General features: G+C 44.0%; 2 protein-coding genes across 2 annotated transcripts; one reads left to right on the forward strand and one right to left on the reverse strand.

Annotated features, from left to right (window-relative positions):
- Window positions 1–9096: 9096 nt before the first annotated feature.
- LOC125535707 (probable E3 ubiquitin-protein ligase BAH1-like 1) lies at window positions 9097–12942 on the forward strand. Its single transcript, XM_048698772.1, has 6 exons — window positions 9097–9807; window positions 11216–11460; window positions 11747–11998; window positions 12165–12302; window positions 12375–12433; window positions 12538–12942. The coding sequence occupies exons 1-6, from the start codon at window positions 9603–9605 to the stop codon at window positions 12641–12643; spliced, it is 1005 nt and encodes a 334-aa protein (XP_048554729.1). The 5' UTR covers window positions 9097–9602; the 3' UTR covers window positions 12644–12942.
- Window positions 12943–13076: 134 nt separating this feature from the next.
- LOC125535706 (ubiquitin-like-specific protease 1A) lies at window positions 13077–18056 on the reverse strand. Its single transcript, XM_048698771.1, has 9 exons — window positions 17346–18056; window positions 16824–16903; window positions 16635–16728; window positions 16403–16501; window positions 15458–15550; window positions 15244–15363; window positions 14588–14688; window positions 13903–13975; window positions 13077–13658 (listed from the first exon to the last, which is right to left on the reverse strand). Exons 1-9 carry the CDS (start codon window positions 17886–17888, stop codon window positions 13596–13598), a joined length of 1266 nt encoding a protein of 421 aa, XP_048554728.1. The 5' UTR covers window positions 17889–18056; the 3' UTR covers window positions 13077–13595.
- Window positions 18057–21664: the final 3608 nt, after the last annotated feature.

A 21664-nucleotide genomic window follows, 5' to 3' on the forward strand; every position in this document is an offset into this window, starting at 1 on the left:
CCATCTTAAGCCGGTTAGCCAAAACCTTGGAGATGATTTTGTAGAGCACATTGCAGAGACTAATGGGCCTGAGATCCTTGATCCTTGAGGGATTCTTGACTTTAGGAATCAGCACAACATTGGTATCATTCCAGCCCACTGGGATCTCACCTCCCTTGAGCACATTCATTACCTCCTCCACAACATTCCGTCCCATTAGATGCCAATACTTCTTGAACACCAGCGCTAGCATACCATCCGGCCCCAGAGCCTTGAGATCTCCAATGTGGTCAAGAGCGGCCTTTATTTCCATTTTAGTAAAGTCAGCCGTGAGACACTCATTCATAGCCGCCGTGACTTTCACTGGGACAACACGGAGAAGCTCATCAAAATGTGTATTGCCGTTAGAGGTGAAAAGATCCTGAAAATAAGACATAACATAGTTAGTAAGCTCCCTCCCTTCCTCCACCATCACCCCATCCTCCCTCTTCAACCTTCGGATCCTATTTTCCTTCCTCCTCGCCAAGGCATATCTAAAGAAGAATTTAGTGTTTCTATCCCCCTCCTTCAACCACCACACATGTGCCCGTTGTCTCCACTTAATCTCAATAACCTCCTCCAGGTGATCAACCACACACCGCATCCTCACTTCCTCCGCTACCTTCTCTGGTGAGATATCTCGTTTATGCCACTCCTCCAGCTCCTTCTTAGCCTCTTTCAACTTCTTTTCCGTATCTCCAAGAACATCTCTGCTCCACCTTGATAGGTCTCTTGCCACTTCCTGAAGGCCCACCGCCACATCAGTCACCTGGCCTTCCCGAGCCCTTCTCCACGCTTCCTCCACTACCAGGTCACATCCCTCCTCCTTGAGCCATCTAGCTTCAAAGCGAAACCCTCCCCTCCTTCGCTCCCTTCTACCCCCAATATCCTCCGTATCCACCACAACCGGCAGGTGATCCGAGTGCCTCGGTAACTCATTGCAAACACAAAACTCTGGGTATGTGGAGCACCATTGGAAATTAGCTACTGCACGGTCTAGGCGTCCACAAATGTAGCCATCCGCATCAGTACAGTTGTTCCACCATGTGATCATATCCCCTCATACCCCACATCACTAAGCTTGCAAACCTCAAGAGCATCTTGAAATAGGTCCAGACAGCCCTGAGAGCGATTGACTCCCCCTCTCTTCTCCTCATTCGTTAATATTTCATTAAAATCTCCCATGCACAGCCACGGCTGACCATCTTGATGTTGCTGGTTCAGGAGGTGCAAGGTTCTCCAAGTTTCTTTCTTCCTACTCGCCTGCAATTCACCGTACACTCCTGTCATCCTCCACACCACCCCGTTCTCGTCCGTAATATCAGCATCTATGTGTCTTCTCCCAATTGACCTTAGGGCCAGGTCCACTCCCCTCCTCCATAGGATCGCCAATCCCCTACTTCTTCCATCCGGGTTTCTAACGCACATATTAACAAGCCCTAGCTTCCACCTATATTGCTCCATCTCTTTCTCATGCGGTTTAGTCTCACATAAGAAGAGAACATCGGGATCCTCCGCCCTCTTGATGTCCAAGAGGCCTCGAACTGCCGGGCCGTTCCCGAGTCCCCGGCAGTTTCAGCTTATAATTCTCATTAGGCTCGGCGGGGCTGCTCATGCAGCCCGACCGATATTACAAGATTTGATGCATCCACTTCCTCCCGAACCTCCCCCGTGCTATCCAAATATACACGGTTGATTAATATAATTGTTTCATTCGCAAAGAAAAAAAAGCCCCGAGAAATGGGAGATCGCGCGAAACGTGTATATGTGGAGCCGGGGTTCCACTGAACGACATGTTTATATGTGGATGTGTATCAGTTGCACCCTTTTCCTGCATTTTTTTTATATAAAAATGGTAGTACAACCTTTCTTCCTATCTAACGATCGCATCGTTTGTAGCCAGTAGTAGGTCTTGACTCTTGACTCGATCCACACCTCCTCCTTTTATCGTGGATGCCGGTCTTTGGCCTTCGGGCATCGGCCAGGGCCAGAGTCGACGATGACAAAAGGTTTCGATCGACTTTGTTAGAGGGGCAAACTTTATTGAATCAACTCGGTCTTTCGTGGTCGATACGCCTCAAACCATGCATTGTTTAATCAACCGTGCTCGTTAACTCGCGACGTTGATTCAGTTTCTTTATCAATATACGTGTACCTCATTAGCATCAGTCCGTGGACTAGGCAGCTGGATTAGCATGCTGAGGCGCCTATGACAGCGGTAGTTCGTTGCCTTGAGCCCTTAACCACACAACGAACACGCAAATTCACTTGAATTTTGCCGCAAAAGGGGGCAAGATACACGCATCTCCACGGCACCCTAGACGTACCATACCCTTGCATTTACACGAGAAGAACCCAACTCCTTATCGTGCTAACTGTAGACTTGCAACAGTATCTTTAAAGAAAAAATTATAATCATCTGCAACTAGTTGCATGCATATGTGGCAGTTTTAAGTTTTCAAAATATGCATGTGAAAGTTTCTGGACACGGGCTACATTCTGTTTGCGTGACTACGATCAAAGTCCTGTTGCACAACTACGACCATTTGGTTTTCACTCGGTTTTCCATAATTAGCGAAGGAATGTTACGTTTTTTGGTTTGGTTTTTCTTATAGACCGGTTGTTCATCTCTCTGCTTCTTAATGATGTGCAGGCGCCCCTGCCCTCGCGATAAAGTTCTTTAAACAAAATTATAACAATGTCCGTGCGTTGCAATGGGATATAAATCTTGTAGCACGTCGGGTTTTGATTTACCTATCTATAATAAGATTGTGTAAATAAATGATCAGCAAATTCTACGTATGAATTACTTTATATTTTGATCTGCAGTTTGGTAAGTAAATTAAAATAGAATTTATTCAGAAGGTAAAATGAGTTAGATTAATTTATCATCATACAAGGAAGGTTGGACGAAGAGATGGTGGGAAGAAAAATGAAATGAAAACCTTATGTGTTCTTTCCAAGTAGCGGAGATAGAGAAGATAGAGATACAAAAGGGAATGATAAGCCTTTGCCGCTTGTGTTTGCACGCATGCGCCGATCGTGTCGTGCATATGATGAAACTGGAAATAGAAGAAGGTGGTGCGGTAGTACTACTACAAAAGGCAAGGAAGGAAGTAGTACTAGACAAACACAACACTTGCATGGAGTGGAGGCAGTTATCCGGTTAGACGGAGTTAATTGCAAGGAGCTATCACATTTCGGCACCATGTTACGAGTCAGCATCACTAGTTATGTTGGTCGCAGTTCAGTACCACTTTAGGGCCTAATTGTAACAAAAAGGTCAGACAGCCGTATAACCCTGTATCTGACCATGCGGCCCCAATTGTCAGGTGCTGATGTGGCGTGTTCTTTTGCGAAAAAGCCCCCTCAGTTTTTATTTAATCACGCGTACATCCCTTAGTTGCCAAAAAAATACCCTACTGATTTATTTTTTCTGTTGAAAATAACACGCATGCGCGCCCCGCTGTGATTCGAACCGGGGAGGAGGCGATGCCCGCGGAATTTAATTTAACAAAATATAACTGTCGCGGGGTTCGTACATATGATGAACTGAAACAGAAGAAGGTGGTGCGGTAGTACTACTGCAAAAGGCAAGGAAGGAAGTAGTACTAGACAAACACAACACTTGCATGGAGTGGAGGCAGTTATCCGGTTAGGCGGAGTTAATTGCAAGGAGCTATTCACACTTCGGCACCATGTTACGAGTCAGTATCACTAGTTATGTTGGTCGCAGTTCAGTACCACTTTAGGGCTAATTGTAACAAAAAGGTCAGACAGCCGTATAACCCTGTATCTGACCATGCGGCCCCAACTGTCAGGTGCTGATGTGGCGTGTTCTTTTGCGAAAAGCCCCCTCAGTTTTTATTTAATCATGCGTATATCCCTTAGTTGCCAAAAAAATACCCTACTGGATTTATTTTTTCTGTTGAAAATAACACGCACGTGCACCTCGCTGTGATTCGAACCGGGGAGGAGGCGATGCGCGCGGAATTTAATTTAACAAAAATATAACTGTCGCGGGGTTCATGCATATGATGGAACTGAAACAGAAGTGCGGTAGTACTACTACAAAAGGCAAGGAAGGAAGTAGTACTAGACAAACACAACACTTGCATGGAGTGGAGGCAGTTATCCGGTTAGACGGAGTTAATTGCAAGGAGCTATCACATTTCGGCACCATGTACGAGTCAGCATCACTAGTTATGTTGTCGCAGTTCAGTACCACTTTAGGGCTAATTGTAACAAAAAAGGTCAGACAGCGTATAACCCTGTATCTGACCATGCGGCCCCAAAACTGTCAGGTGCTGATGTGTGTGTTCTTTTGCGAAAAGCCCCTTCAGTTTTTATTTAATCACGCGTTATATCCCTTAGTTGCCAAAGAAAACCCTACTGGATTTATTTCTGTTGAAAATAAACACGCACGCGGCCCCCACTGTGATTCGAATCGGGAGGAGGCGATGCGCGCGAATTTAATTTAACAAAAAATATAACTGTCAAAAAAATAACACAACGTAATATCCCTTAGTTGCCAAAAAAATACCCTACTGGATTTATTTTTTTCTGTTGAAAATAACACGCACGCGTGTCCGCTGTGATTCGAACAAGGGAGAGGAGATGCGCGCGGAATTTAATGTAACAAAAATATAACTGTCAGGTGCTGATGTGGCATGTTCTTTTACGAAAAGCCCCCTCAGTTTTTATTTAATCACGTGTATGTCCCTTAGTTGCCAAAAAAATACCCTACTGGATTTATTTTTCCTGTTGAAAATAACACGCACGCGCGCCCCACTTGTGATTTGAACCGGGAGGAGGCGATGCGCGCGGAATTTAATTTAACAAAAATATAACTGTCAAAAAAATAACACGCGTATATCCCTTAGTTGCCAAAAAAATACCCTACTGGATTTATTTTTTCTATTGAAAATAACACGCACGCGCGCCCCGCTGTGATTCGAACCAGGGAGGAGGCGATGCGCGCGGAATTTAATTTAACAACCGTGCGTTGCAATGGGATATAAATCTTGTAGCACGTCGGCTTTTGATTTACCTATCTATAATAAGATTGTGTAAATAAATGATCAGCAAATTCTACGTATGAATTACTTTATATTTTGATCTGCAGTTTGGTAAGTAAATTAAAATAGAATTTATTCAGAAGGTAAAATGAGTTAGATTAATTTATCATCATACAAGGAAGGTTGGACGAAGAGATGGTGGGAAGAAAAATGAAATGAAAACCTTATGTGTTCTTTCCAAGTAGCGGAGATAGAGAAGATAGAGATACAAAAGGGAATGATAAGCCTTTGTCGCTTGTGTTTGCACGCATGCGCCGATCGTGTCGTGCATATGATGGAACTGGAAATAGAAGAAGGTGGTGCGGTAGTACTACTACAAAGGCAAGGAAAGAAGTAGTACTAGACAAACACAACACTTGCATGGAGTGGAGGCAGTTATCCGGTTAGACGGAGTTATTGCAAGGAGCTATCACATTTCGGCACCATGTTACGAGTCAGCATCACTAGTTATGTTGGTCGCAGTTCAGTACCACTTTAGGGCCTAATTGTAACAAAAAGGTCAGACAGCCGTATAACCCTGTATCTGACCATGCGGCCCCAATTGTCAGGTGCTGATGTGGCGTGTTCTTTTGCGGAAAGCCCCCTCAGTTTTTATTTAATCACGCGTACATCCCTTAGTGCCAAAAAAACCCTACTGGATTTATTTTTTCTGTTGAAAATAACACGCATGCGCGCCCCGCTGTGATTCGAACCGGGGAGGAGGCGATGCCCGCGGAATTTAATTTAACAAAAATATAACTGTCGCGGGGTTCGTACATATGATGGAACTGAAACAGAAGAAGGTGGTTGCGTAGTACTACTGCAAAAGGCAAGGAAGGAAGTAGTACTAGACAAACACAACACTTGCATGGAGTGGAGGCAGTTATCCGGTTAGGCGGAGTTAATTGCAAGGAGCTATCACACTTCGGCACCATGTTACGAGTCAGTATCACTAGTTATGTTGGTCGCAGTTCAGTACCACTTTAGGGTCTAAATTGTAACAAAAAGGTCAGACAGCCGTATAACCCTGTATCTGACCATGCGGCCCCAACTGTCAGGTGCTGATGTGGCGTGTTCTTTTGCGAAAAGCCCCCTCAGTTTTTATTTAATCATGCGTATATCCCTTAGTTGCCAAAAAAATACCCTACTGGATTTATTTTTTCTGTTGAAAATAACACGCACGTGCACCTCGCTGTGATTCGAACCGGGGAGGAGGCGATGCGCGCGGAATTTAATTTAACAAAAATATAACTGTCGCGGGGTTCATGCATATGATGGAACTGAAACAGAAGTGCGGTAGTACTACTACAAAAGGCAAGGAAGGAAGTAGTACTAGACAAACACAACACTTGCATGGAGTGGAGGCAGTTATCCGGTTAGGCGGAGTTAATTGCAAGGAGCTATCACACTTCGGCACCATGTTACGAGTCAGCATCACTAGTTATGTTGGTCGCAGTTCAGTACCACTTTAGGGCCTAATTGTAACAAAAAGGTCAGACAGCCGTATAACCCTGTATCTGACCATGCGGCCCCAACTGTCAGGTGCTGATGTGGTGTGTTCTTTTGCGAAAAGCCCCTTCAGTTTTTATTTAATCACGCGTATATCCCTTAGTTGCCAAAGAAATACCCTACTGGATTTATTTTTTCTGTTGAAAATAACACGCACGCGCGCCCCACTGTGATTCGAATCGGGAGGAGGCGATGCGCGCGGAATTTAATTTAACAAAAATATAACTGTCAAAAAAATAACACACGTATATCCCTTAGTTGCCAAAAAAATACCCTACTGGATTTATTTTTTCTGTTGAAAATAACACGCACGCGTGTCCCGCTGTGATTCGAACAAGGGAGGAGGAGATGCGCGCGGAATTTAATGTAACAAAAATATAACTGTCAGGTGCTGATGTGGCATGTTCTTTTACGAAAAGCCCCCTCAGTTTTTATTTAATCACGTGTATATCCCTTAGTTGCCAAAAAAATACCCTACTGGATTTATTTTTCCTGTTGAAAATAACACGCACGCGCGCCCCATTGTGATTTGAACCGGGAGGAGGCGATGCGCGCGGAATTTAATTTAACAAAAATATAACTGTCAAAAAAATAACACGCGTATATCCCTTAGTTGCCAAAAAAATACCCTACTGGATTTATTTTTTCTATTGAAAATAACACGCACGCGCGCCCCGCTGTGATTCGAACCAGGGAGGAGGCGATGCGCGCGGAATTTAATTTAACAAAAATATAACTATCACGGGGTTCGAACATATGACCCTCTGTTCGCAGGAATCGCCAGCTAGCCAATACGCCACTACGGACCAACGGTTTGTTCCAGGCGAGGCCATTTTTGTACTATAACCTCTAGAATAGGCCGGCTGCTGGGCCCATTGAGGCCTGCAATTTATTTTTTTAGCGTGCATGCTGCTCTTAGGCTTTATTTTTGTTTCTGGTTGTGGCTTATTTTTGGGTTTTTATTCATTAGGTTGGTTTTTCTCCTGAATTTTGAACATACTTACATAATATTTTTTTAAATAGGCGTTAGTATATGATGAACATGTTTTTAAATATGCATGATTTTTTTAGTGCATGCTGCGCACTTTTCCTGTGTATAATGAACATTTTTTAATGCAATATGAACTTTTCTTTACAGATGGGGATTTTTTTAATATAATGATCTTTTGATAATATATGTTGAACATAATTTATATACAAAATGAAATTTTTTGTCATATATATGTTCAACATATTTTAGGTGCAAATTATTTTTAATTAATATAAGTTGAATTTTTTTCTTAAGATATGATGATTTTACATAATGTGCGGTGAACTTTTTGTAATTTAAGGTGACAGTTTCTTACATTTTTTTACAATGTGTATTTCAAAAAATGTTCAATGTGTACAGAAAACTTATTGTGTAAAATCATTCTTTCATTTCGAGAAATACATTGATTTTTTAAATAAAAGTAAACAAATTTAATGTATTTAATATCATGATTAAAACAAATCAGTAACTCACCGCGCGAAACCTTGCTACGCCCAACAGCCTGCCCAGCGTGTCGGTACTAATATAAAGAGAAACCCGCCTTCTAAAAGCGTAACGGTTGTCCTTGCGTGGTGGCTTGAGTGGATGCGGTGTGCTCGAGCGGAATGTCCAGGGTTCGAATTCTGCTTTCACGTTATTTTTGTTAATTTGTTTAGTGTGACGGAAACTTTCAAACGAGTCCTCTTCGGTGCTGAAAATACCCATGATCTGAAATAAATAAAATAGTTTTGAAAGAAAAATATTAAAAAAATTAGCGGTAGAACATATAAAAATATAAGTGCTTAGTTTCGTAGGCAGGTGACTCGATGTCGCAGTGGCAACGAGCATGCACCTTTAATAACCTGGCCCGGGTTCGAACCTCCGCGGGGCGTTGTTGCACGCGCCTTATTTTTTGTCAGACAAAAATTCCAGGCCGGTCCTTTTTTTGGCAACCAAGGGATTTATGCGTGATTAAATAAAAGGTAAAGGGGTTTTCCGTAAAAAAAACATGCCATTGTCAGGCCCTGACAGGCGGGCCCCAACGGTCAGATAAAACGTCAATACGTTGTTATACATGATTTAGACCTTTTTGCAACACTTAGGCCCCAAAGTGATACTGAATTATGACCAACACGACTAGTGGTACTGACTCGTAACATGGTGCCGAAGTGTGGTAGCTTCATGCAATTAACCCGGTTAGGCGTTGGATCAATCAGCACGTAACATCAGGGCGTATCATCTTCTCGATGGATGCAGACATGCAGTGGTTCCGTGGGCTACCCGGTCCAGGTTTATGTTTGAGCCCTGCGCTGTGTGCTGCACAGCACAGGACAGGATTGCAACCGGGCACGGGGTAAACTCCATTCCGGCGGGGGCAGCCAGGCAGCGCCGCCGCCGGCGGCGGCCCTCCGTCACGCACTGGGAGAATGGGAGATCGTACAGGCCCCGCCATATCCTGATTCTCGTTAGCAACCGGCACACGCATCGCAAAACAGGGGAAACGACACGAAGCAAACGAGCGGGGCACCGTGACCGCGACCGCGGCCGGGCGAAATGGCCGCGTCGTCGTCTCGTCGCGAATCCCATCCCTCGCTCCCTTTCCCCTCCCCTCACCCCGCCCGTCGCCTCGACCGGCCAGGCCATATATACCGCCCGCTGCCGCCGGAAGAAGCCTCTGTTTCCTCTCTGCTCCCAACCGCGTCCGTCCTCCAGCTTTCCTCCCACCTCCCTCCCTCTTCACGTGAACCGCTCCACGCCCACACCATCTTCGCCTCCGCCCGCCCGCCCGTCCGTGAGCCGCGCCGGCGCGTGACTCCCTTCCTCCTCCGCCACCGCCTGCCTCTTTCTCGTGCTTCATCCACCATCCAACGCCAACAGCAATAATCCCCGTCTCTGAGCCGCCAGCCCACCATTTCTTCCGCGGCCTGCCGGAATTTGGAATCCTTCCTTGTTATTTTGGTGCCTTTGTTTGGCTCGAGCGGCGGAACCAGCCGGGCAGCCGGGCGGACATGAAGTTCACCAAGAGGTACGAGACGTACATGCGGGGGATCAGGAGGACGGCGGAGCAGGAGCTCCCCGCCGTGGGGCTCAAGCGCCTCAAGAAGATGCTCAAGAAATGCCGCTCCCACCGCACCCCGCACCACAAAACCGGCGCCTCCTCCCCGTCCTCCTCCTCCGACGCCGCCGCAGCCCGGTGCACCGGCCATTGCTCCGGTAAACAAAACCACGACCGCTCTTGTCTCCTTCATCCTATCTCTCTGTTTCTTGTTCTTGATTGATTTCCTTTGACGAATTTTGGCCCGCGCTCCGGAGCCCCGCGTGCTATCCGGGAACATTTCCCGGTTTTCTTTCTGAATGAGGTCCGTGCCTCCGTGGTGGATTCTTTCCCGGTGAGCACATTGATGTTGACCCGCTGGAATCTTTTCCCGGTGCTTTTCTTCTTCTTCTTCTTCTTCTTCTTCTTTCTGAATAGGCCCGTGGTGGGGATTCCCCCTACGGCAAGATGACAAACCTAGAAGATGACCGGCACTGGTCGCCGTCCGTGCCAAACTGCCAATATTTTTGGCATTTCAGTTGCTTCACGCTGCGATCAGCTTGACGAATTCTGCATGGAACCTGCACGGTTGCACCTACACCCTCGCTTTGGTATTCTTTCTACAAGGCGGTGCTTGCTGGGAAAGAGAAACCACATGCACATTTTACCACGTCCACCTTTCATCTCAATTACTGGCCTGCTAGAGAATTTTTTTTCCCCTCTCACCAAGCTTCTCCCGGACTATTATGGGCAGAGATGCATCAATGGAGGCAATCAAAGCAACAAATGTGAGGATTCATGATTTGCTCCGCAACCCAGGATCCCCTAGATTTTGTTTTCAAAATACATATCCTCACCATCTCGTTCAAACTTCGTGTTGCCATTTTTCTGTAGCAAAAAGAAAAGGTGTTGTTACCATGAAGAAATTTTAGGCTCCGCCGTCCTCGTGTGGTCGACACAGCTGTTGGCATATCAGTTCAGAAAACAAAGAGATAAACTTTTCCTCAAAAAAAGGAAAACAAGACATAAATCAGAGTGCTTAAATTCCGCCTGCAGACCAGCACATCTTGTAGGCGCCACTACGCTACCACTACGAGGCCAAGAGGCCCACATCCAACGACTATCAGTTAAAAGTTCAAACAGAATACTCTTAGAGATGTGGCTTCACGCACTAGACTATGCCGTGGGCACGGCTAACAAATTAAAAATGTCAACGTTTCTAAGAGTCAAAGTGCCGAATGCGATGAAAACTATTAGTAAATTCGCTTACAAAATTCTGGTATAACCTAAGACAGCCAACCAGTATAGAGTCAACTGTGCTCTGCTCATAGGTTCAGCAAGGAGCATACTGTGATTGGCGCATCTGTTCCTCTGACCCCGACTTCGCAACTTTTAATAATCATCAAGTTGCCTATTCTGATTTTCCAACTTTTTATCTCATAAAAGACAGAAAATTGCTGAAAAAGAAAGAATATTTCATGCATGGTTCCAACTGGCATTGTGAATATTTTCAAGATCAAGTGGCGATTCATGTACTAGTACCTTACATGGTTGGTTAGTTGACAAACTGTTAAAAACAATATGCAGTGTGTGATGGCAGCTTCTTCCCGTCCCTTCTCGACGAGATGTCAGCCGTCGTAGGCTGCTTCAACGAGAAGGCCAAGAAGCTCCTCGAACTGCACTTGGCGTCGGGGTTCAAGAAATACGTCATGTGGTTCAGCAACAGGTGTCACAAGAACCATGGGCAGTTAATACAGCAAGGCAAAGACTTGGTCACGTATGCGATTATAAACGCCGTGGCGATGAGGAAGATCCTGAAGAAGTATGACAAGGTATGGCCTTTGTCCTGCCTCTATTTAAAAGCGAAAACACATTTACGATCTCAACATAATATTAACAAAAAATGGAGAAAACAAATAGCTGGATGCTCCTACATTAGATGGGGAAACCATACTGGTTTCAAGCGTTTTAGGCTTCGACAAGTGAAATCAGTAAGCCCTTAGTATATGGTAAGTGCACATTGGAGGAATCAGACTTGCTGACTCATATTTCTAATCTGTTCTTTAACCTGAAATGAGAGTAAAACTATCGAGTTTCTTAGCTCTCATTGCATTGCAGGTACATTATTCGAAGCAAGGGCAGGAGTTCAAAGCGCAAGCCCAGAGCCTGCACATTGAGATACTTCAGTCCCCATGGCTGTCTGAGCTAATGGCTTTCTACATGAACCTGAGAAGAAGCAAGAACAACGAGGCTGCGATGGAGCTCTTTGGTGACTGCTCGCTCACATTTGATGACGACCAGCCAACGCTCTCATGCAACCTCTTTGACTCTATGCGCGTTGACATCAGCTTGACATGTTCAATTTGCTTGGTGAGCTCGCACTTCTGACATGCATCTAAGACAAGATCTATTTAGCATTGCGAATTTTCTCTCAATCGCAACACCAGCATACACTGGTTATATTATTTCAACCTACAGTGGTGACAACTTTTCCTCGACCCTTTGTAATGTTTCAATTTACAACTTGTTTTTGCAGGACCCAATGTTTGATCCGGTCTCGCTTTCCTGTGGCCACATATTTTGCTACTTGTGCTGCTGCTCTGCTGCATCGGTGACGATTGTCGATGGGTTGAAGTCCGCAGATCACAGATCAAAGTGCCCTTTGTGCCGACAGGTATAAATATTCAGTTCCGTCGAACAGATATTTGTGAATGCCCAGCCGACTGACCTAATTTCCCCAATTCAGGCTGGGGTCTTTCCTGATGCTGTGCACTTGGACGAGCTGAACATGCTACTTAGCTATAGGTAAGTGCACACCCTAACAAGTTTTCAGTGAGCAGAGATGTCAGAACATGTTTCTGTCTCTCGCGATTTAGTTTATCAGTGTTGAATTGTTGAACTATCCACAGTTGTCCGGAGTACTGGGAGAAGAGAATGCAGATGGAGCGAGTTGAACGTGTTCGTCTGGCTAAGGAGCATTGGGAGTCCCAGTGCAGAGCATTCTTGGGCGTCTGATGGAACATGTAGATTTCGTACAAAAATGGGATTTCCCATTGTTGTTGGTTAGATCTTCATTTGGCATGACTGTAATATAGTTGGATCTATCCTGCTGAATGAATTGGTCTGTAATTGGGAGGTCACTTGTGTGCCAAGATGTAAAAAGGGGCAAACTTGTAGTGATTATCTGAATGTAAAAATTCCAAGTATATTTATAATTAATCTGGCTTGTTTAGGTTTGGGATTTTTCAGCAACGGTTCGGACCTGTTTGGGTTTGGGTTCTGACTTGGTTAAATGTGAATCCATACTCGTTGAAGGTTTATGTAAGGTATTTTGGTCTGTGCTCAGAGGAATTCAAAAACTAGCATCACAAAAAAAGGAATTCAGAAATTAGGATTAAGTTACTCCAAACATTAGGATCAAATTCCTTACAATGACAACATTTGTCACTTCGTTGAAACTTTTGACTGACATTGAGATGCGTGATATTCTTTTTCTCTATAGAACACCATTTGTGGATGTTGCAACCTTGCAATAACGACCAAGATAAACATCGTGATCACAGAACCTCACTGCCTGATTAAGTTCCCACAGTAGTACATGCAATGTTAAGTTATTAACAGAATAAGAGGTACAGGGTCAACCTCTCTTTAGTTCCAAATTGCAATTATTGCTACATGCTATCGCGGTGAGCAGCGCTGAGCAGAGAACTCTACCTCTAAACTTGTCTTACTGTCTTCCCTATATATCTCTTTTCCAACCTCCATTCTACCAAAATCAGGTCCTAGATGAATATAAGAATTAAAGATCTTACAAAACTGTGGTGGCATGGTGATTACTCCTAGAGCTTATAATCACCACAACTCCAGTTGTTGACAGCCGAGAAATACTTCCTCGCATCTTGGCAAGTGGAATGCAAGAAGAATACCTTCGGAAAATGTCTGAATGTTGGTCATAAACAAGTCATTCTTAATCAGCTCTTAATCTCAGGATCTCCTTTGCTGTCCGCCTCCTAAAATATTCCATATGTTCCTGCAAAGAGTAATTGATTTAACCAAATTAAACTACATAATACCAGGTAAACACATATCCCACGGTATATGTGTGTGCAAGAGAGATGAAGCCTCATGTCTTCAATTTGAACTTGATTTTGTATAAGCCCTTTTGGCAGCCTATCCTGATAATCCTCGAGCTCACAAAAACTCAAGGACCTCAACAGAACCCTAATCAAGCATATTTATGAAGTTGACAGTCAGAAGATGTCTATTATACACACCTGACTAAAAGATAGTATGAGACCTCTGCTGTAGAAATCGATGAACTTGAGCATAAACATACCACAATCCCATCTGTTACAAAAGAAGTTCCACATCAAACAAATCCATGTGTACTTATTGCTATAAAGAATACAAAACAGATTTTTCAGGTAAACAATAATTGCTGCTGAAAATGCAGTAAAGCACTACAACAACAACAACAACAACAACAACAAAGCCTTTAGTCCCAAACAAGTTGGGGTAGGCTAGAGGTGAAACCCATAAGATCTCGCAACCAACTCATGGCTCTGGCACATGGATAGCAAGCTTCCACGCACCCCTGTCCATAGCTAGCTCTTTGGTGATACTCCAATCCTTCAGGTCTCTCTTAACGGACTCCTCCCATGTCAAATTCGGTCTACCCCGCCCTCTCTTGACATTCTCCGCATGCTTTAGCCGTCCGCTATGCACTGGAGCTTCTGAAGGCCTGCGCTGAATATGCCCAAACCATCTCAGACGATGTTGGACAAGCTTCTCCTCAATTGGTGCTACCCCAACTCTATCTCGTATATCATCAAAATGCAGTAAAGCACTGAGTGGTGATAATTGACATTTCATATGGGTTGTTTGGGGCAACCAAACTAAACTGTTATTCCTTAAGTCACAGCTGAATTTAGGCCTACAAGCAGTGGAAAGAAAGTGTACCCATTATGTTGCAAAGGAATATGAACAGATACTTCCCGCCAAGAACTTGTGTCTATCTCTATGTTATTCTTGTCCTTCAATTCATCCATAATATATCTAGCCTGTCAGAAACAGGAAAACATAAATCCAGTTTAACAAATATAAACATGATTAGCAAAACAAACTACAACTGAAACCAATGGATATATATTTTAAATTTCCAAATAATAATGTTAATTTGCTGCTTGGTAAGTTAAACATGCAAACATCTTAAATAATGAAAGATAAAAGAGAACTCTTAAGTACATAGGTCTATAAGATAAAATAATATCATGAAAAACATGTAAACATTTTCCTTATATATATCATAGAGAATTAATCACACACATAGATCAGTCATGATGTGAATGACACGGATAGATCAGTCGTAAAATAATAGTCCGCTTTTTACTACTACTGCGAACTAGCTGTGTCATCCACACAGAGAAACCAAAACATGCGTACCACAGAATGATTTCAGACAATCACCTCAAAGCTTATACATAATCATTGGATTGTTAAGGAACCATTTTTTCAAAACTCATGATAGAAGTAATTGGAGATTATCGATGGTACTTTATTCGTAGACATCAATTAAGCACATAGTATTTTATTTCAAAGACATCAGTTAAGTCTACCAGTATCCTCAGTACGCCACTGTCCTTGCCACCAAGAGAATCAAGATAATGAAAAGTTTCTTCCTTCATGTCAATAATTGCCAAGCACCAATGTACATCTCTGTGTACTGGAATAAATATCTGAAACCAAATTCTAACGGTAAGCGTAACATGAGAAATGAACATGTAAAAAAAAAGGCTAGTAACAAGAAAAGTGGATCCAGTAGTAACTTACTTTCTCACAATCCGCAAGCCTATAACCCAACTTGTTGGGGGTTGTCCATCTTCTAACAGATTGATAGTCATAATCAGTTTTTCCACAAGCAAGCTGAACAAGAACACAGAATGTCATGAGGTGTCCACTGTTTAATACTAGCTACATGTCAAAATTTACGACAGAAAAATCTAACAAGCAAGGATATTAACACATAGTCAAATAGCAAGGGGATCTGACAATCAGAAAAATAATGCAGACTCGTGCTGGATGAGCAACATACAACAGTGATATAAGAATAACAGGCATCCATATGTATTGTACTTCAACAAAACAGTCATGAATTTTCGTAACCATGAGGCATGGGTAAACAGATCAAGTCATGTAGGTAGGGGTGGAAAACAAGCCAGGCCTGGGTAGACTAACTATCAAACTTTGTTCGGAACTGGCTCATTTTGATTTAATATAATATTATTTGAAGTTTCAAAGCAATTTTAAAATTGAGCTAACAAGACGAGCCAGAGCATAGTTGAGTTTAATTCAAAATTGACTCCAGTTTTGAACAAAGTAACGTGAATAATTGAAGCAATTTCAAACCGAGTTAACAAGCCATTTAACAACACATCTCGGTTTTTAACGAAGTGATGAGAATAATCAACTCATTTTTTAAGACGAGCTCACGATCCGTTAAGGAGATCCCCCCACCCTTACATGTAGGAGATGCATATTCTTAAATTAATGGATGATGAGTGATCTCATATGCTTGAAATGCCAGTTTCCTGCACCAAATTTGCTGGTAGTCCCCACTATGACAAAAGTATTATCAAATCCCAGCAACCAAGGCAGAAACATAACCTGGGCAGTGCTACCAGATATAAGTCATAACTGATGTAAGTAGCAGAATACAGACTGGAAGAATATTTCATCAGACAAGTACTAGAAAGCAAAGAATGTGGATCAGCTAACCTTCTTATAAAAGAATGTGTTAAAGAAGTGGCATTTTAAAAATCTTTGGGGTTCTCTTTCTGCTCTCTCCTTTAATAATTCAAGGTACAAATTGATGACCTGAAAGGAGGGAAAAATAGAATTACAAGATAAAGCCTTGCAACATCAGGCTAAGAAAGAATGGAACATCATTTAAACATATTCTTCAGGGTTTTTTCTTTGATGAAGGAGGTTCTTCCATATGAATATTTACCTCATCGTTTAACCAACCCCGAGGCCTCAAACACCATAGTTTCTCTTTGGTAATCTCAATGTTTGAAGACTTATGCAGCACTATTATTTTTTTACTGCAAACAGAAGAGGATGGTTAATGTTTAATGGTGCTAATAAGATAAAGTAGAAGTATTGAATAAAATTTACTGGACATTGTTGTCAAGTGTACCTGTGAGCACTACCATTCAATAAGTTGTTTACTTCACTTTCTTCTTCATTTGTGAGAGGTGCAAATAATTCAGACAGATCCTGAGATAGACAAGTACAAGATATGGGAGTTATATTTTGAAGAACTGTTAAAAAGAGTCACAACTAACAGGCTAATCGACAGTGCACTAATTAATCCATTTAATTAACAGAGCTAGACTTCGAAAGCAGAGTTAACCCTTCAGGAGTGAAACATCCACTCTTTGTGAGTAACCCAGAAATATCCATTTCCAAATCATAGCTGCTAAAGGTCATAGTGAATTGTTTTCCTCCAAACGAAATTTCTACTAGTTTTATGGGTGAATTCGCTCTAGCTAAACAAGTTCATAAACAGAGAACTAAAGAGCGCAAGTTCCGCGAGACATACTATGCATATCCAAATGACATCCAGGTGAACGCATGTGCACTAACCATTTTACTATGGGTATCAGCAAACTATGTAAAATTCTTCTTAAACCATGACACATGAGATTGAGATGGCTACCTCTTCGAGACTATCGTCAGGCACCTTCTCCAGTGTGATGTTGCTCACATCTCCAATATCCCTCCTGGAGGCACTGGCCTTGTCCGCTTGAACCCTACTCGCACTGAGATCTATCACCTCCCGCAATCCCTTGCCGCGCCTCTTGCGTACCCTTGAGCCGCCTTCGTCGGTGCTCTCCCTCAGCAGCCGCGAGAGGAGGTGGCCCATGTCTATCACGGAGGCCTTCCGACGGCGGCAAGGGGTCGATGCGCCGGCCGCGAGGAGGTAGCGGAGGGCGAACGGGCGGAGGGCGAGGAACCGGCTGGGGGGAACGACGCTGCTGCGGCGGCGGCGGGGACTGGGGGCGGGGGGGCGGGCGCCGCCGAGGCGGCGCTTGCGGCAGTGGTGGGGCGGGGCGGCGAGGGCGAAGCGGAGGGTGAAGGAGCGGGAGGCGAGGAGGTGGCTGCGGTCGCGAGGAAGGGGTTCGGCGCCGCGGGCGCCGACGACGCGCCGCTTGCCGCGGCGGCGGTGGGATGCGGCGCTGGTCGCCGGCGCACGGGGCATGGGATGCCGTTGGTTGGGGTGGCTCCGCGCGCGTGGAGGCCGAGGAATCCTGGCTAGGGCGGCGAAGGCCGACGGAGGCGACGTGGAGGGGGCGGGGTTTTAGGCGGCGGGCGGCGCCACCGGACGCGTGGGTTTGAAATTGGGGACACGATGCGGCGGCGAGATCCTCTTGCCGACGACAATCCGATGTCCCGTGGTAATTTGACGACCAAATTATTACCTTAGCTTAAGGAAAGGAAACGAGTAAATTATCGGTGTGATGGGTTTTAGGCCGGCCAACCGTTGCTTGGAATTCTCAAATTCAAGTCAAGTTCAAAAGGATTTAAAACGATATTCACTCATTAGACCATGGTTAATAGTATAGTCAGTTGCTGGCTATATGAACATGCCATGTCATCAAGAGTATAATAGAGTGGGCTATAAGGTTGGCTATAAGCTCACATTTTTTTTTCTTCACTTTCTTTCCATCTCTTTCCTCTCATTAAATGCCTTTGCTAGAAGCACACACCTCTTCCATGAGAGCTCACTCCATCACTTTTTCTTTGCCTCTCTCCTTCACATAGACAAAAACACCATGTAAGCATGCTTATAGCCCACTATTATACTTGCTCTTATGTCCAAGTCACTCCACCTATAGAGAATAAGTGACTACATTTCTGCGGTGCTATTGCATGTTCGTCGATCAAACCCGACTGTCCGCAGAGTCTAAACTCACTCTTAGTTTTTTTTTCTCGAACTGACTAGGTTCGCAAAGTTTGGATGTTTAGTGACGAATCAAACCCATAAGCCGTTCCAGCGAACACCATAAACCCTAACCTAACCACCAAGAGAAAAGTTCTCTTCCTCGACTATGCTATACACCTTATTGGGACCACAATCAGTATAACGAGCTCTGCTTTTTGTCATTTTGACATCGTGCGGCTTCCGCGTGGCCAACGACTTTGCTCTCGCAACTTTAACGTCATCAACAGTCTCAAACTGCTACCTAATGGGGAATAGAAACACATAGATCTTGATACAGATCAAATGAATTTGCACAGTCTCGTGATATTTAAGGAAGAACCACACAATTATGTGCTAGCAAAATCATGACCTACAAACTATAATCTAGGGTTCTTCTAGTGGCCTGGACTGACATCGAAGCTTAGGGTTGTGTGTCAGCTTAATATAATGTGGAAACATCGATCCCAAGCAAGCTCTACTAAAAAAGCACCATAGCTCATGTTTGAGCAGATAGGGTTTGCACGGTATTAACTTGGCGCAAAATCCTCAAGAAACACAAATGAAGTGTAAGTTCGGGTGCACTCCGTCTAGAAAAAACTGTCTCATTTTCTATTTACGAAATGAGGGGATATTCTCATCATCTAGGGCACCTACTTCATCTTTTTTCTTTACTCATCATCTGTACATGTTTTTTTATAACTTAGTGGTAGAAAAGTGCAGATGTTTTAGCACACATAGTTTTGACAAATGTGCAACCGCTTTCATGTTGCATAGTGAATCAAGCCTATCGATGGGCGATGATGCGAAAGTTATGATAATGAGGTAATATCACTAGCAGTCACAAAACTTGCGTTGGATGTGCATTTTAGTGCTAAAACTTGCAAAATACATAGTTGTAGTCACATAACTTGCGTTTACGTGCACATACGGTCACAAATCCCGTCTGCCTTCATACGACGTGCTGGCGTGGCATACCTGGCCCGCTGGCAGCCTCTGATTCCGTCCGGCGCGGCGCGCACGCGTCTTCTTTGCAGAAAACCCCTTAGCCCGTTTCGTAATTAGCTGAAAAACCCCTCCAACGGGGGGAACAGGCAGGCCTGCTATTTTTGCCCAAAGGGTCCCCAAAAATGCTACCCGTTCATTCCCACTCCTCCTCACCGCTTCGTCTCCCTCCTCTGTGTCGCTCCTCTGTCTCCGTCGATTTTTCCAACACGGTGGCGGCACGGCGGCTGTCGTCGTAGGACATGGATGACCCGCGTCGGGTCGGGTGCGACGATCCAGCGCCGCCGTATGGTTAGTCCTACTGTCCTCTGTCGTTTCTGACTCTGCATCTGTTCGTTGTTATGTTCGCCGTCTCCGACGAGTTAGGGTTCATGGGGTAGGGCGATCAAGTCTGATTGATGTACGTTGGCGCCGTGCGTAGCCCGTTCTGGACTTAGGCATTACGTACGGATGGTTGTTGGGGCCCTGCTTGCGGAATCGTGCTAGGGTTTAATTAGGGGTTATTGAGGAGGTCGCTTTATCCATAGAAATTGATGATCAGAGGAACCGAGAGGCCTCCATGTAAATTGTTCTAGTGTTTAATTGGGGGAAATTATTTATTAGATATTTGACAATGTGTACTGCTGCTAGTTGAATCTTTCAAAAGTCTGAATGTGTGCAGTGTTATCTGAAGTCTGACAATGTGTAATCCTGCGCCTAGTTTAGTCGTCAGTTAAATTCAGTTAGGAATAAAACGGCTAGTGCATGAGCTTATTTGTAGGAGTAACCACGACGTGTGGTGTTAGAGTCCTAGTCGGACACAGATGGGCACTTGTAGTAGTTGTAGGATTAGAAGTCCAAACCGAGTAGGTTTGAGTGCTAGTCCAAGCTGCTATATATATACGCACGTATAATCCCTGTAACTTGTACCGATCAGAAGAAAAGCAATAAAAGAGCAAGGCACGTCAAGAGCCTTTGGCTATCAATCCATCGATCAGTTTTGTTCTGCCGAGAGGTTTCGCCGAGACAGCCGATCGCTAGCTTCGCTAGTTGCAAGCTCGCCAGCTCTACGTACAGGAATCAATTAAGCTGCTTGCCTGCTAGCTAGCTTTGCACATCATACGTGTATTAGCTCCTGGGAGTTTTGGTCTAGCGATCAAAAGCCAAAAGCCAACATTATTTGTGCACTGACCGAGAAACGAACTTGCTGCCGCTGTTTGACATTGCTGCAGTTAACTGAAGTTGGCATTTGCTGAATTTTTTCTCTGAACTTGTTGGGAGGACTGATGTACTTGTTAACTGAATTTTTTCTCTGAACTTGTTGGGAGGACTGATGTACTTGTTAACTGAATCTGACATTTTAACATGATGTACTGATTTGTTATGAACTCTTTTACATTGCAGGAGATTTTGATGGTCTGTTCAGTGTTGAGATCCACCATAGTGGTTTCTTTTGTGGCAGTGACATAAACAGAACATACATGGACTATGAGGTTGATTGGTTTGACAATTGTCAGACTGACACTTGGTCCTTACTCTGGATTGATGACTTTCTTCTGCAGCTGGGCTATGATAGACAAGCTTCAAAGATTGATGTTTACTGGTGTGAACCAAGAAAGACAGTTAGTGATGGCCTGAAGCTCTTGACCTGTGATGCCGACATTGTTCTTATGATTTGTGCAACATTAGAGCACAAGAACCTGCTGCTGATAGTAGACCATGGTGATACCCTGCAGTCATTAAACAAAGATGATGTTCTGACAAATGGAGTGAAGGATCCACCTAAGGTTATTACTCCAAAGAGGCATGGAAAAGAAAATGTCAGTTATCCAGAGAAAGAGCAGAGTCCTAGAGAGAAAATGTCAAGGACAACAAGGAGATCTATGTCATTTGGAGAAGGATGTAGCTCAAGGAATGCTATGGAGGAGGAGAATATTGAGGATGTTAACAATAGTGAAGAAGAGGGAAATGATGAGGATGCAGGGTCAGAAACAGATGAGGAGTTCTATGAGAGTGACTATGAAGTTGCAGAAGGTGATGATGATTTGTTTGACGCAAATGTAGACAAAGAT

This window comes from Triticum urartu, chromosome 2 (genome assembly GCF_003073215.2).
Source record: "Triticum urartu cultivar G1812 chromosome 2, Tu2.1, whole genome shotgun sequence".
NCBI lineage: Eukaryota > Viridiplantae > Streptophyta > Magnoliopsida > Poales > Poaceae > Triticum > Triticum urartu.

Excerpts from the sequence above, each read along its gene's own strand:
- LOC125535707 (XM_048698772.1), top strand. The coding sequence starts at position 9,603 with ATGAAGTTCACCAAGAGGTACGAGACGTACATGCGGGGGATCAGGAGG. Across the intron at positions 11,461-11,746 it reads TCCTGAAGAAGTATGACAAG|GTACATTATTCGAAGCAAGG; the intron begins GTATGGCCTTTG and ends ATTGCATTGCAG. Across the intron at positions 11,999-12,164 it reads TGACATGTTCAATTTGCTTG|GACCCAATGTTTGATCCGGT; the intron begins GTGAGCTCGCAC and ends TTGTTTTTGCAG.
- LOC125535706 (XM_048698771.1), bottom strand. The coding sequence starts at position 17,888 with ATGCCCCGTGCGCCGGCGACCAGCGCCGCATCCCACCGCCGCCGCGGC. Across the intron at positions 16,904-17,345 it reads CTGACGATAGTCTCGAAGAG|GATCTGTCTGAATTATTTGC; the intron begins GTAGCCATCTCA and ends TGTCTATCTCAG. Across the intron at positions 13,659-13,902 it reads TCATACTATCTTTTAGTCAG|GAACATATGGAATATTTTAG; the intron begins GTGTGTATAATA and ends TACTCTTTGCAG.